The sequence below is a fragment of the Columba livia genome, chromosome 6, assembly GCF_036013475.1.
Source record: "Columba livia isolate bColLiv1 breed racing homer chromosome 6, bColLiv1.pat.W.v2, whole genome shotgun sequence".
In the NCBI taxonomy this organism is placed as follows: domain Eukaryota; kingdom Metazoa; phylum Chordata; class Aves; order Columbiformes; family Columbidae; genus Columba; species Columba livia.
This window is the reverse complement of record NC_088607.1, coordinates 219824-234457: the sequence shown is the minus strand read 5'-3', so window position 1 is coordinate 234457 and position 14634 is coordinate 219824. Positions and strand designations below refer to the sequence as shown.

The 14634-nt window shown below is 53.7% G+C and overlaps 1 protein-coding gene across 22 annotated transcripts; it reads left to right on the top strand.

Moving 5' to 3' along the window:
* The first annotated feature begins 424 nt into the window (after nt 1-424).
* On the top strand, nt 425-10467 carry LOC135579723 (uncharacterized). Of its 22 annotated transcripts, none has more exons than XM_065066585.1 (4): nt 425-2642; nt 2949-3060; nt 4280-4364; nt 4882-5970. In XM_065066585.1, exon 1 carries the CDS (start codon nt 531-533, stop codon nt 1431-1433), a length of 903 nt encoding a protein of 300 aa, XP_064922657.1. In that variant the 5' UTR covers nt 425-530; the 3' UTR covers nt 1434-2642; nt 2949-3060; nt 4280-4364; nt 4882-5970. The 22 variants fall into 22 exon arrangements, 17 of the variants coding, with proteins under 17 accessions (XP_064922657.1, XP_064922654.1, XP_064922656.1 ...); XM_065066582.1 differs by having other exon boundaries at nt 4280-4463; XM_065066584.1 differs by having other exon boundaries at nt 4256-4364.
* The last annotated feature ends 4167 nt before the right edge of the window (nt 10468-14634 follow it).

Genomic DNA, 14634 nt, shown 5'->3' with positions numbered 1-14634 from the left:
AGGCAGAATTCCTGAATGCCTTCTTTGTCTCTGTCTGCTCTGCCGGAGGCCGTCCTGGGGAGCCCTGTACCCCTGAGACCCCGGATGAAGCCAGGTCAGTGGAGGAGTTTGCTTTAGTCGATGAGGACTGGGTTAGGGAGCAATTAAATAGTCTGGACATCCATAAATCCACGGGTCCGGATGGGATGCACCCGCGGGTGCTGAGGGAGCCGGCTGAAGTCACTGCTGGACCGCTCTCCGTCATCTTTGCCAAGTCTTGGGAAACGGGGGAGGTGCCCGAGGACTGGAGGAAAGCAAATGTCACTGCAGTCTTCAAAAAGGGCAAGAAGGAGGACCCGGGTAATTACAGACCGGTCAGCCTCACCTCTGTCCCTGGGAAAGTAATGGAACAGCTTCGTCTGGACAATAGAGCAGTGAGGTGGGTTGCAAACTGGCTTAAGGAGAGAAGCCAGAGAGCGGTAGTCAATGGTGCGGAGTCCAGCTGGAGGCCAGTATCCAGTGCAGTGCCTCAGGGGTCAGCGCTGGGGCCAATGTTATTCAGTATATTCATTAACGATTTGGACGAGGGAATAGAGTGCACTATCGGCAAGTTTGCTGATGACACCAAGCTGGGAGGGGTGGCTGACACGCCAGAAGGCTGTGCTGCCATCAGAGACCTGGACAGGCTGGAGAGTTGGGCGGGGAATAACCTGATGAAATTTGACAAGGGCAAGTGTAGAGTCCTGCACCTGGGCAGGAACAACCCCAGGTTCCAGTATAGGTTGGGAAATTACGTATTAGAGAGCAGTGGAGGGGAAAGGGACCTGGGGCTCCTGGTGGACAACAGGATGACCATGAGCCAGCCCTGGGCCCTTGTGGCCAGGAAGGCCAATGGCATCCTGGGGTGTATTAGAAGGGGGGTGGTTAGTAGGTGGAGAGAGGTCCTCCTTCCCCTCTGCTCCGCCCTGGTGAGACCACATCTGGAATATTGTGTCCAGTTCTGGGCCCCTCAGTTCCAGCAGGACAGGGAACTGCTGGAGAGGGTCCAGCGTAGGGCAACGAAGATGATTAAGGGAGTGGAGCATCTCCCGTGTGAGGAAAGGCTGAGGGAGCTGGGGCTCTTTAGTTTGGAGAAGAGGAGACTAAGGGGGGACCTTATCAATGTTTATAAATACATAAAGGGTGAGTGCCATGAGGATGGAGCCAGGCTCTTGTCGGTGACAAACAACGACAGGACAAGGGGTAATGGGATCAAGCTGGAACACAAGAGGTTCCGCTTAAATTTGAGAAGAAACTTCTTCTCAGTGAGGGTGGCAGAGCCTGGAACAGGCTGCCCAGGGAGGTTGCGGAGCCTCCTTCTCTGGAGACATTCAAAACCCGCCTGGACATGCTCCTGTGCGACCTCACCTGGGTGTTCCTGCTCCATGGGGGGATTGGACTGGATGATCTTTTGAGGTCCCTTCCCGTCCCAAACATACTGTGATACTGTGAAGAATGCGGCTTAGCAGCGCTGCTGACTCTGCCGTCCCGTTCCCTTCCCCGTTTCAGCCGGCGAGGCGGCCGGAGGACCCGCTCTGTGCGGCCGCGGGGCCCGCGGAGTCGAGGGCTCTGTCGGCGCGCCCCGGGGGTTTCTCTGGAGAGACTCCTCGTCTCGGTCGCGTCGCGGCGGGGACGGACGAGGACCTCTGGCGAGGGGTCTTTCTGCGCTGGGAGCCGGGACCGGGCACGCGCTCGCGGGGCGTCCGTAAGTCGCGGTACGGAATTTAGGCAGGATAGCGCGCACGGGCTTGCGAGCGCCTTACAGGCGTGCGGTGGTTGCTCGTGCGGCCAGCTTTTGGTGTCGGTTGTTCCGGCGCTCCGTCGCGGTGTAGAGCCGGCCCCGTACGTAGCGCTGAGGCGTACCGCAGTTCGGTTTGATTCTCGGATAGGCCTCGGCTCTGACTGTGCACTCGAACGCCAAAACCTACAGCGGAAGCTGCGGTGGCTTTAGCGTGCAAGGGGCGCGAGCGCCGTGAAGCCGCCCGTGTGGCCGAGCGTCCCGATCGCGGCGCTGAGCGTTAGGCGGACTTGAGCCGCGTGCCGGAATTGTTTTGTTTTGGAGAGGGCGGGATAAACTTGGAGCACAACTTGTGAGGGCGGTACGTCGTGGGCAGGTTTTAGTATTGCCTGTGGAGTGCCGCTAGAAGCGTTCGTAGTTCTTGCTTGTCTCTGTTACAAGATGAGCCGTGTCGTCCTGCGTGACGCGTAACGGGAGGACGGCGCGGTAGCGGTGCTCTGCACAAGAGCCCGTTGGGGGGTATTTTAGCTCGCGGGAAAGGGATTGGGGAACCACCTGGTGGGAATGCGAGGAGAGTAGCCCTGGCGGAATCTGAGGAGCCGAGGCCGTTGTATAAATTGGACAAGGAAGGAAAGGCTGCGGGCACAGCGCGGTGCTGCACCCGGCCGCCCCAACGCGGAACTCTAATGTGGAATTCCTGTGTTTCAGAGGGGGAGCTGTAACCGCCCCGTGCTCAGCAGACCCCCCAGCCCGGGTGGGGGGAGCAGCGCCGGAGCGGGAGACGCGGCTCCGTCCTCCGTCCCCAGCGTGCCGGGGGGCGGCTGCCGGCCTGTGGGACGTGGCTGCGGCTGTTCGGGGCGCTGCCCCCCCATGTTTGGGCGCTCTGGTATGTACATAGGTAAATGGCGTTTTAAAGTAATGTGCTGCCCGCTGGGGCTGTTTTCCTTTTCTACCTTTTTTTTTTTGAGTGAATAAATGGGGGGACTCGGGGGGTGACGATGACGTTACTGTAGGAGCAGGCCAGTGAGAGATGGGGGCTTTCAGCCCCAAAATGCCTGAACAGTCATGGGTGGGGTGTTTAGTGGTACTGTGGGGAGGAGAAATGTCTCCCTGTCCGTTGCAGAGAAAACAGAACAATCCCACATCAAAGCTGTCCTAGAGAAGTACTTGCTGTTTGTCATTCCGGTTCTAGAGCAGCCCCATGTGCTGTTAAAGGTTGTGGTGGTGCGGGTCAGGGATCCCCAGGCTGTGCCGAGACCGCAGGACGGCTGCTGGTGGAACAAAGTCAAGGACAACTTCTCAGAGTAAGAACCTCTCTATTTGTTCTCCTCGGGACACATCCCTTTGCCTCTGGACCCCTCACAAGCTCACTCGCCACCTTGTTCCTTCAAAAAACCCGTTTCCTCCCAGTTCCTCTGCGATTGCCCTGCCTGCCTTTGGGTCCCTGCAGGCTCGTTGGTGGCATCACGGTGCCTGTTTGACGTTTTGCCCCATTAAATTCCCCTCTTTTCTCTCTTCCCCTCAAAACTTCCCCAGTTGCTCTTGTCACATGCCAGAGGCCTCATTTTTCCCTCTTGTCTCCTCTCAGGACCCCCCATCTGTTGGCCCCTGTCGAGGGTTTAGATTGCGGGGTGACAGTAAAACCCTGGCAGATGTATTGTTAACCCCGTCTCCCCCCCACTTCCCCCTTTTGCCCCTCCCTCTCCCCGCTTCCCACTCAGGACAGGCGATCCGGAGGGAAAGAAGGACAGAGAGAAGAGAGTTGGAAAAACTGGCAATGTTTTACTAATGCTATATTAAGAGTAGAGAAAATAATACAAAACCAATCCTGAAAGTCTCAGCAACTGCAGAGCCGGCACCTGAAGTCCTGGACTGGACTCTGCAGCCAACCGGAGCTGGATTCAGTCTCTCAGCAGGCCTCAGTTTGCAGGGACGACTAGCAAGGTCCTCTCCTAATGTCACCATAAGCAGAAGGGACGAAAAGGGGCAAAGAGGACAAGATCCTCATGATCTCCCACTTCTATATGAAGTATTCATGTGAAGGGGATGTTATACACGGTTGGTCAGTTTGTTGGTCACCTGTTTCTTGTTGCTCCTCTTGCAAGATGTGAATCTGTCCTTATCAACAAGTAAGCATTCCATTGCAATGTTTACCAAAACATGTATGTATCTGGTTCTCCAGGAAAATGCAGCTAATATGAAGCTTTAGCTGACAGGCAAATTCACTGAAAGAGAAACTTGTTTTTTAATGAAACCAGGACAGCCCCCTCCCCAATCCCCTCAGGACTCCTCTGATTCCCATCTGCTCCTCTCAGGACAGCTGAGCTTGTCTTTTGGGGCCCCTGAGAGCCCCCATTTACCTTCTTTTACCTACCTTTGTTGTTGTTCCCAGCCTATCCTGGTGTTTTCCATCCTTCAGGACTTACTTATTACTGTTGTGAGAGTCCGAGAGAAAAGGAAGAGTGTCTGTGACTTACAACTGTCGTTGTTGATCTACAGTGTTTTAGAGACGGATTCTTGCAGGATCTATTTCTGGTTCGTCCTTCACTCCTCCCCAGACCGCAGCGCTGGTCCGAGTTCCCCAGCACACGTGTGTGTGTCCAGCCGGGTACGCTGGGGGAGCGCGTCAGGGCGGGCAGACGGCTGAATGGACGCGCTGTCAGCGACTGCGGAACGAGCTGGGGCTGCTTTGACCGTGTCCAGCCTTGTGCGTGTGGTTTGTTTTCACTTGCAGGCTGAAACAGCAGTTTCCTTAATTAAAAACACCCCAGCATGTCCCCCGGCCCCCAACAAAAATAACGCCAAAAATGCCACTGAAAGAAACACAGGGAGTTTTTAAAAAATTTCCTTTAGCTTTCTCCCCCCTCCACCCCTACCCTGCTGCGTTCAGTGCAGTGAATGACCGTGAGGAGATGGCTGTGGATCTGGCTGTTGAAGGGTGTGTGAAGGAGAAGGAGGTGTGTGTAGAGCAGGATTGGTGGTGGAGGTGAGTGCAGCTGGTTTGGGTGTGGGGCTGTAAATTCTTTTTGGAGGCTTCCTAGTTTCTGGTGTCACCTGCGGGGTGAAGTGTGACTCTGTGCAGGTTTGAAAGGTGCCACGTGCAGAGCTCCCTCATTTGCCACCAGATCTCCCAATCACAGAGACAGCGTCGCTGTGCAGCTGCTAAGGACAGCGCGTCTCGTGCAGAACAGCATCCTTTGTGCTCCGTGTGCGTGTTCCTCCTTTGAAATGAAGTTGGGCCGCCCGGTGTTCCACGTTACGTGTGGTACCTGCTGGGCTGAGTCTCCTCCCCGCGCTCCGGTCGGTTCCGTCGCGCTGCCGCAGCCCCGGCAGCACCGCGGCGTTCGCTGGACGCGTTGTTGGCGGAGCCGGCACCGACAATCTTGACACGTCGAGGCGCTGCGGTGGGTTTGCCTGGAAATTCCAAGGTAATTCCAAGGCAGACAGTAATAATCCCCAATTTATGTAGTAAAATTTAAAAGAGTGGAATATAAATACTGGAGCACTAATTGGAAGTAATACCTGTAGAGAAAAAAACCTCTAGTTTATATCTACAATAAAAAATAATGTGTGCTAGTAAATCCGCCTGGTAGTAATGTAATGATAAAAATGTTAAAGTGTAAATAGATGAAATTATATAGGCATGAGCAAGAAGTAAATTTAATTTCAGCTATTACTTGGTGAACTAGGCAGCAGTTGTTCCCAATCTGAATGCTAGTTTAAAAAACACATTGTTTGGAATTCCTTTTAAATGATAAAGGCAGAAAACTAATGTGGAGTCATTGGTAGCTTCATTTGAACAACCGTTATGAAATAAACCGCAGACACGAATGACTGCATAGGAAACAAAGTGAGGAAGCTTTAGATTTTAAACAGCATTGGAAAGTGATCGGGAGTGTTTAGTATTTAAATTATAACAGAGCCATGAGATGGGAGGCAACAAAGCTCAGAACCAAACAGAGTCAAAACGTTACATTTCTTTTTTTAAAGAGAAGTATAAAGGAACCACGAAGTAGTGGCTGTTTATAAACAGGGGTATTAAAAAGTTCCCAGGCAGTAATGATTCCCAACAGAACACTAAAAGATATTTAGATGTAAAATAATATTAGAAAACAGTTATGACAGTCTGAATTTAACCACAGCTTTTTTGGGGTTGTGCAAAAACATGACCGCTATTAATTACCTCTGAGTTAAAATAAAAAGACATCAAACTAGATGTGATTAACAACAGCTAATTTTAATTTTTCAGTGTGCTATCCAGTCCGGCTTCTCCCTCCAAGGGCGTGGTCTGAGAAAGCCACACCCCCAACTCCACCCCGTCCAAGCTCCGCCCCTGCCAGTCTGTGCCCTCCCCGAGGCGCGTGTCCCTTACAGACCCCTCCCAGCAGCATAATGCATCGAAGCCCCGCCCGCGGCTCCACCCCTAAACTCAGCCCCTGCTAAACCACGCCCCCTCAGAGCACGTGCTGTGCAGAGCCCACTCTACTCTCGGCTCCACCCCTCCCTTCCTAAGCTACGCCCTCTTTGGGCGTGTCGTTCTCCCTACCCCAAGCGGCTCCTCCTATGGGGGTGTGACACACGGAGGCCCCACCCCCTGCCCAGTTGCCCCAGGTGGGCCTCCCAATGGGTGTGTCCTCCCAGTCCCCGCCCCTCAGCACGGATCCCACCCCCGTGGGTGGGGCTACACCCAGCTGCGCGCGCGGCCCCCCCACCCATGCGTGACCCTAAGTAACCCCATGGCAGCCCTATGGCTGCCCCACAGGTACCGCTACAGCAGCCCTGCTCCTGCCCCGCAAGAGCTCCAGACACGCCTCTGCAGAGCCCCCACAGCAGCCACTTCAGTGCCCCACAGCTATCACCGCAGCCGCCCCATCCCGCCCCACGGCCGCCGCTGCGGAACCCCTGGAGCCCCCGGCCCCACACCCGCCCCGCAGCCCCACAGCGCGCGGTCTCGCGGCCGCGGTGCCGGTGAAGCCACGTGCCGGCCGCGGCCGGAGGAGCCGCCGGTTTTCCCCCCCCCACACCCCGATCGCTGCTGCCGCGGCCGGAGGAGCCGCCGGTTTCCCCCCCACACACCCCCCGATCGCTGCTGCTGCGGCCGGAGGAGCCGCCGGTTTTCCCCCCCCACACCCCGATCGCTGCTGCCGCGGCCGGAGGAGCCGCCGGTTTCCCCCCCCCACATCCCCCGATCGCTGCTGCTGCCGCGGCCCGAGGAGCCGCCGGTTTTCCGCCCAGCCCCGACTCTCCTCCTTCCTCCTCAATCGCCGCTGCATGCCGACACGATGCCTTCTCTTCCGCCATCTTGTTTCCCCCTTCTCCTCTCATTCGCTATTTTATACCGAGGGAGGGAGGAGGCGCTCGCTGATTGGCTGACAGTGTCAGACTCGGAAGTCGTCCATTGGCTCATCCCCACGAGGGGTTCTCCGAGGGGGTGGGAGAAAGGCGCTGATTGGTCACCGTGTCGCTGAGGGGAGGAAGGCACTGATTGGTCACTTTCCGCCGAAGTTCGCCCTCCCAGTAACAGGCGCTGATTCGCTAGCGCCCCTGAGGTAGAAAAGGCGCTCATTGGTCGGCGTTTTCTCGCCGACGTTAGCCCACAGCAACGAAGCGCTGATTGGGCAGCGCGGCTGACGGGGCGGATCGTCCATTGGAAGGAGGGCGGGCGGGGGGCGGGACCGGGCGGGACAACGAGGTAATAAATGGGGCGGCGCAGAACGCGCGCAGGACCAGAAAGGCGGAGGCGGCAGCGGCAGCGCGAGCTCATCGGCCCCCCCCCCCCCCCCCCCCCCCCCCCCGCCCGCCGCGGGAAACCGGAGAACGGCAGGAACGGCGGCCGGAATCAGTTAACGGGGCGGGTCAGGGCGGTAATTATCGTGCGGGTGTTAATTGGGGCTCGGCGGGTTAATGAGTGACCGGCGGGCTGGGGTGTATCTGGGGGTTTTGATCGGAACTGGGGTTTTAAAGCCGCGGGTTTGGGGGGGGGCGGGGGCGATTAAGGCTCCCGAAGCCGCTTTAGCGGCTTAAATCGTTGTGTTGAACGCGGGAGGAGCCGGTTCGGGGCTTTTCTCAGCAAGCGGGGCTGGTTTGGGTCTAATTCGGCTTTTAAAAGATGTTTTTACGTAATTTTTGGGTGCCGATTTGTGCCAGAAGGCGCCTTTGAAATCTGTTTATTGAGGGTTTATCAGGAGAATTAAAGTTTAAAGCTCGGGGAGATTTGGGGCTTTTCCCCGGGATTTTGAGTCCAAATCGGTTTTTTTAGAGCCCTTATTTATTTAAATTGTTATGTTTAAAGGGTTTATTTGAGGTTTTATTTGGAACATTTTGGGCGGGTCTGACGCTCCTAAGATTTAATTGTTGGTTTATTATTTGATTTATTATTTCACTGCGGTTCGGGGCTCCTGAAGACGCTGAGTTGTTTCAATTATTTAGCGCTGTGAGGAGCCGTTTTGGGGCCGTTGGGGTCTAAATCGGCTTTTTGAAAGGTTTATTTAACGCGTTTAAAGTTTGAGGGGCCGATTTGCGACTTTAAAGCTTTTTGAATCTACTTATTGATAAGAATTTATACAATAGATTAATATTTAAAGCCCGGGGGGAGATTTGGGGCTGTTTCCCAGGATTGCGAGTCCAAATGCGTTTTTTTCTGTTAACCGCTTATTAATTTACATTATTATATTTAAACGGGGCTTTTTGAGGTTTTATGAGGGTTTTTTTGAGCATTTTGGGCGGTTCTGAGGCTCCTAAAGCCGCTTAATTGTTTAAATTATTAATTGTTAAAATAATGTAAGTAGTTGTTGAAATAAGTGTGTAAGTTATTGTATTTAAAGCCGGGAGGGGCATTTCGTTGCTTTTTGGGGGGTTTTAGGGCTGAATTCACTTCATTGAACGTGTCTAGAGCTGGGGGTCCCAGATCTGGTGCTGATTTGGCCCCAAAAAAAGCTTTAAAAATCTATTTCTTTATATAATTTACTGAATTAATATTTAAGCGGGAACATGTTCGGCTTTTTTAACCCGCCGCCATTTTGTCTCCCCCGTCCCGCTCTCCCTCACGCTGAGGGGGCCGAGGAGACGCTCGCTGATTGGCCGGTGCCGTCTGGCGGGAAAGCCTCCCCCGGCTCAGCCCCGCTCGGCTGTCTCCGAGGGAGAGAAAGGCGCTGATTGGTCGCTGCCTCTGAGGAGAGAAAGGCGCTGATTGGTCGCCGCCTCCCTAAACCCACGTAATTGTTTACATTCCATTTTAAAATTTATTTCTATATTTTAATTTAATTTAACTTATTTTTAATTTAATTTAAATTTAAATTATTAAAGTTAATTTTAATTTAATAGTAAATATGTAGACTAAATCAGTATAGCAATATGCTACTATAAACGATATAATATGATGACTAGTAGAAATATATAATATATAATCTGATATAATTAACTGATCAACTAATACTCATTGATATTATGTAATGAAATTTATAATTAATATATAATGGCATAATGATATCTATAATATACTATTGTAATGATATTCATTAAATATTAATATATATTATATATATTATGTATAATTACTATGTAATGTATCTAATCTATTTTTACATATATATCTTATTATATAAAGCTGTGAGGGACCATATTTGGGCGGGATTTTGAGATTTTTAAGGCTGTTTGGTCTCAAATTCAATTTACTTCATTTTGGGGCTGTTTTTAGGATAATTTGTGCTCAAAGAAGCTTTCAAGATCCATTTTTTTGGCAGTTAATTTGCTCACTCGGTTAATGTTGAAGCGGGGGGATTTGGGGCTGTTTCCCAGGACTGTGACACAAATAACGGCCCTTTCCTTCCCTTTCCCACTGCAGCTCCTGCGCAGAGAACAGCGAAGGCAGCCTGGCCACGCCCCCTCCGGCTGACCACGCCCCCCGCTCCGGCTGACCGCGCGTGCCCCCCCCCCCCCCCCCCCCCCGCAACTCGGCTGACCGCGTGCCCCCCCCAACTCCGGCTGACTGTGCCCCCCTGCCCCCCGGCTGATCCCGTGCCCCCCCCACTGCACTCCTGCTGACTGTGCGCCCCCCCCACCTCCTCCGGCTGGCCACATCTCCACTGCACACCATGGCGGGGATGGGGCGGGGGGGGATCACAAGGGTCTATGGGGCGGTGTGGGGGTCAGGGCGGCTGTGGGGTCAATGAGGTTGTTGTGGGGTGAAACACCCCTGAAGAGGCTGAACACCTTGCAGGTGAGTGACCCACACAGTGCCCCACAGTGCCCCATAGCACCTCCACTCTGCCCTACGGATCCACAACACTGCCCCACAGCACCCTATAGCTCCTGCTTGCTATCCCACAGCACCCCATGGCTTCTCCACTCTGCCCCATATGTCTACAGCAGTGCCACAGAGTACCTCATATGTCTTCCACTCTGCCCCATGGGTGCAGAGTGCTGCCCTACAGCACCCTATAGCTCCTGTACTCTGCCCCACAGATCCACAGTGCTGTCCCACAGCACCCTATAGCTCATCTGGCCTATAGACCCACTGTACTACCCTACAATGCCCCATGGCTCCTACACTCTGCCCCATAGACCCACAACACTGCCTCACAACACCCCATTGCTCCTGCACTCTGCCCCATGGATGCCCAGTACTGCCCCACAGCACCATATAGGTCCTGTACTCTGCCCCATATATCCACAGGAGTGCCCCCCAGCACCCCATGGCTCCTGCACTCTGCCCCATGGATGCCCAGTACTGCCCAACAGCACCATATAGGTCCTGTACTCTGCCCCATACATCCACAGGAGTGCCCCCCAGCACCCCATGGCTCCTGCACTCTGCCCCATGGATGCCCAGTACTGCCCAACAGCACCATATAGGTCCTGTACTCTGCCCCATACATCCACAGGAGTGCCCCCCAGCACCCTATGGCTCCTGCATTCTGACCCATGGATGCCCACTACTGCCCCACAGCACCATATAGGTCCTGTACTCTGCCCCATACATCCACAGGAGTGCCCCCCAGCACCCCATGGCTCCTGCACTCTGCCCCATGGATGCCCAGTACTGCCCCACAGCACCGTATAGCTCCTCTACTCTGCCCCATACATCCACAGGAGTGCCCCCCAGCACCCCATAGTGACTCTACTCTTCCCCATAGACCCACAGTGCTGCCGCACAGGACTCTACTCTGCCCCTTAGACCCAGAGAGCTGCCCCACAGCAGCCTGTAGGTGCTGCGTTCTGCCCCATTGGTGCAAAGTGCTGCCCCACAGCGCCCCACACCTCTGTCCACCTGACCACCCTTCCCTCCTGACTGCGCCTGCACTGCCCACTATGGGTGGGTCACAAGGGTCTATGGGGCGGTGTGGGGGTCAGGGCGGCTGTGGGGTCAATGGGGTTGTTGTGGTGTGAAACACCCCTGAAGAGGCTGAACCCCCTACAGGTGAGTGACCCACACAGTGACCCACAGCAGCCCATAGCCCCTCTGCCCTATAGAGTCACTGCACCCCATAGCTGCTTTTACTCTGCACCATAAATGGACAGCAGTGCTCCACAGCACCCTATATCTCCACTGTGCCCCATAGACACACAGTGCTGTCCCACAGCACCCCATATCTTGTTCACTCTGCCCTATAGACCCACAGTGTAACCCTACAGCACCCCATAGTTCCTCTGCCCTATAGATCAACAGCACTGTCCCACAAAACACCATAGCTTCTTCCCACTAGCCCATAGGCCAGCAATTCTGCCCTACAGCGCACTAGCTCCTGCACCCTATCCCATAGACCCACAGCAGTGCCCCCCAGATCCAGTCTGCCCTATACAGCCACAGCACTGCTCTGCAGCACCATATACTTCCAGCACTCTGCCCCATTGATATGTAGCACCCCACAGCTGCTGCATTCCACCCATAGATCGAGATTCCTGGGTCCCCTCACCCCACCAGCTGTCCTGGGTTGCGATGCTGCATGGGGCCCTGTGCACAACAAAATGAGGACAGCATGGCTGCTGGGCGCCACCCTGCTTGGAATCCAAGATGGCTGGGGGGGGAGGGCTGGCAGCCATGCTGGCACTGCCGGAGGGGCTGTTGGTCTGCGCCGTGCTCAGGCGGCAGCTCCCGGCTGTATCGGCTGCTCCTGTGGCCCTGCACCCTGCCCATGGGAACAAGGTGGCTGCCCTGATGGGCGTGGCCATCTCGGCTGCTGTGTCCCTGCTGGTGGGTGGGGCTATGACTGTCATGGCTGCCAAGCCTGTGCTGGAAGGGTGGGGCTGAGGTGGGTGGGGCCTGCCTAGGGTGGCCATTTTGGGGTGGGGCCCAAGGTGGGTGGTGGGGCCTGTGGCTCTGTTTACCCCTGACGGCCATCTTGGAAAAGGGCAGCGCTGTGCCGCTGCCATCCTGACGTTGCTCCCCCAGGGCCGTGTTGGGGGATTTTTAACCTGGTTTTGGGGCCAGTTCTCACCCAATAAAATTAAATAATGTAAAAAAACCTTAAGCATTTGGTTTCTTCCATTTCCAGTGAAGGATTTGGGGGTGGGGTTTAGGGTTGAGGGTGGGGCTGAAGATGTGGGCGGGGCCACTGCCAACCCCACCTCCCTCCCAAGCTCTCCCCAATGTGCCTTCTTGAAGGGGTGTGCCCCAACCAGGACCCCCGCCCTTTCCAAGCACCTCACCCTCCCCGCTGGGCTCCTCCCCCTTGACCCACACTTCCACCCCCATTGGTGGGCTCCCTGCAGGGGGTGTGGCCTACAGACCTACAACTCCTTCCCCTCCCCTGCTGAGCCATGTACCCGACAGGGCATGACAGGGGCAGACAAAGCTCAAGAAAGACCAACAGAGCCAGGCAGGGCCTGAGAGAGCTTGAGAAAGTCCGACAGAGCCCGACAGGGCCCGAGAGAGTTTGACGGATCCTCACAGAGCCTGACAAAGCTTGGCAGAGCCCAACAGGACCCGTCAGGGCCTGACAAATCTTGTCAGCTCCTGATAGAGCCTCAATGTGTATGACAGAGCCCTGGGGGTCTCAACAGAGCCTGAGAAATCTTGACAGGGCTCAGCAGACCCCAAGAGGTCTCGACAGGGCCCTACAGAGCCCATCAAAGCCTGACAGAGCCTGACAGACCCCAAGAGGTCTCACAGGGCTTCACAAAAACCAACAGTGTCTGACAGAGCCCGACAGGAGTGCAGGTGCTGTCACTTCCAGTGAGGGTCCAGGTGATTTGATAAGGGTGGTGTGTGGGGCCTGGGGTGATTGACCCCTCCCCTTTCCCAGGGGATTGTGGGAAGGGGTGGGCGGGGCTCAGGGTATTTGAGCCCCAGTCCCCAGGTGGGGAGCTCATTCTGCTGCTGGGCTGCTTGGGTGCTGGTTCTCTGCTGCTCCTTTAGCAGTCGGCAGCTTTTGAGCTGTTTAAGCTGCATGGACGGATGTGTTTGGAGAAGTGGAGATGTCTGCTTGAGGTAGGACCTTCAGGAGCAGAAGAGTTTCAATTGCAGCTGTAGTTGAAAGTATGTTTGTAACTATTTTTCATTTATTGCATCAATTCCTGGTACTTGGTGTTTTCCATAAATTCCTGATTGCAATGGAGATGGGGTGTTAATTCTTGGTTTGTATTGGTGTGTAACAAGTTGCTGATACAATCTCTCCTCCTAGGATGCTCAGGTTATCTACCAGGGGTTAGGATGAGCATCTCGTATCTGTAGGTGGAGTTTTAGCATTTCTGAAGGAAGCAGCAGGACCATAAGGCAGAGTGTCTTTCAAGCTACGGGGTGGCTCATGGCCTCCCTGATCACCCACAGAACAGTGTGTTGTCCACAGAACCTTTGCAGTGTGCGGTGGACCCTGGTAGATCTTTCAAATGTCACTCCCAGAACTCAGTCAAGGTGAACGATGGCGAGGGAACTAGTATGGACAACCGCTATCTGAGTGCTTATTATTGTGTATGTCTTTTCGTATTGTGGGTGATTGTCGAGGGTTAAGATTGCGGGGTGACAATAAAACCCTGGCAGATGTATTGTTAACCCCCTCTCCCCCCCTCCCCACACTTCCCCCTCCCTCTCCCCCCTTTTCACTAAGGAGAGGCGATTGGGAGGAAAAGAAGCAGAGAGTGAAGAGAGTTGGAAAAAAATTAAAGATGTTTTACTAATGCTACTAATAAGAATAGAGAAAATAATAGAAAATATACAAAACCAGTCTTGAAAGTCTCAGCAACTGCAGAGCCGGCACCTGAAGTCCTGGATTAGACTCTGCAGCCAACCGGAGCTGGATTCAGTCTGTCACTGGCCTCAGTTCGCAGGGACGACTAGCAAGGTCCTCTCCTAATGTCACCATAAGGAAGAGGGAAAAGGGAAAAGCACATGAGATCCTCGTGATCTCCCACTTTTATATGCAGTATTCACGTGAATGGGATGTTATAAACAGTTGGTCAGTTTCTTGCTCGCTTTTTTCTCATCGCCCCTCTCACCAGATGTCCATCTGTGCTTATCAATAAGTTTGCATTCCATTGCTAGGTTTACCAAAACATGTGTCTGGTTCTCCAGGAAAATGCAGTTAATATGAAGGCTCTAGCTGACAGGCAAATTCACTGAAAGAGAAACTTGTTTTTAGCAAAACCAGGACATTCCACCCCTTATAATATGCCATTCACTGAATGCTTAAACCTTATCAATACAATCTATCAATACAATCTAATTACTCACTACTACTATATATATATATATATACATATGTACATATATACACAGGAGTAATTAATCAGTAGACCATCCTTTAAAAAGTTCATTAAGTTCATTTTGTCACGACAGTCTCCCAGGGCAGGAAAAATGGTACAAGTGCATCTCATGACCACTGTTTGTGGGTTAAAGATATCGACTTCGAAGAAGTTGTCAGGCGCCACTCGAAGAAGCTAGC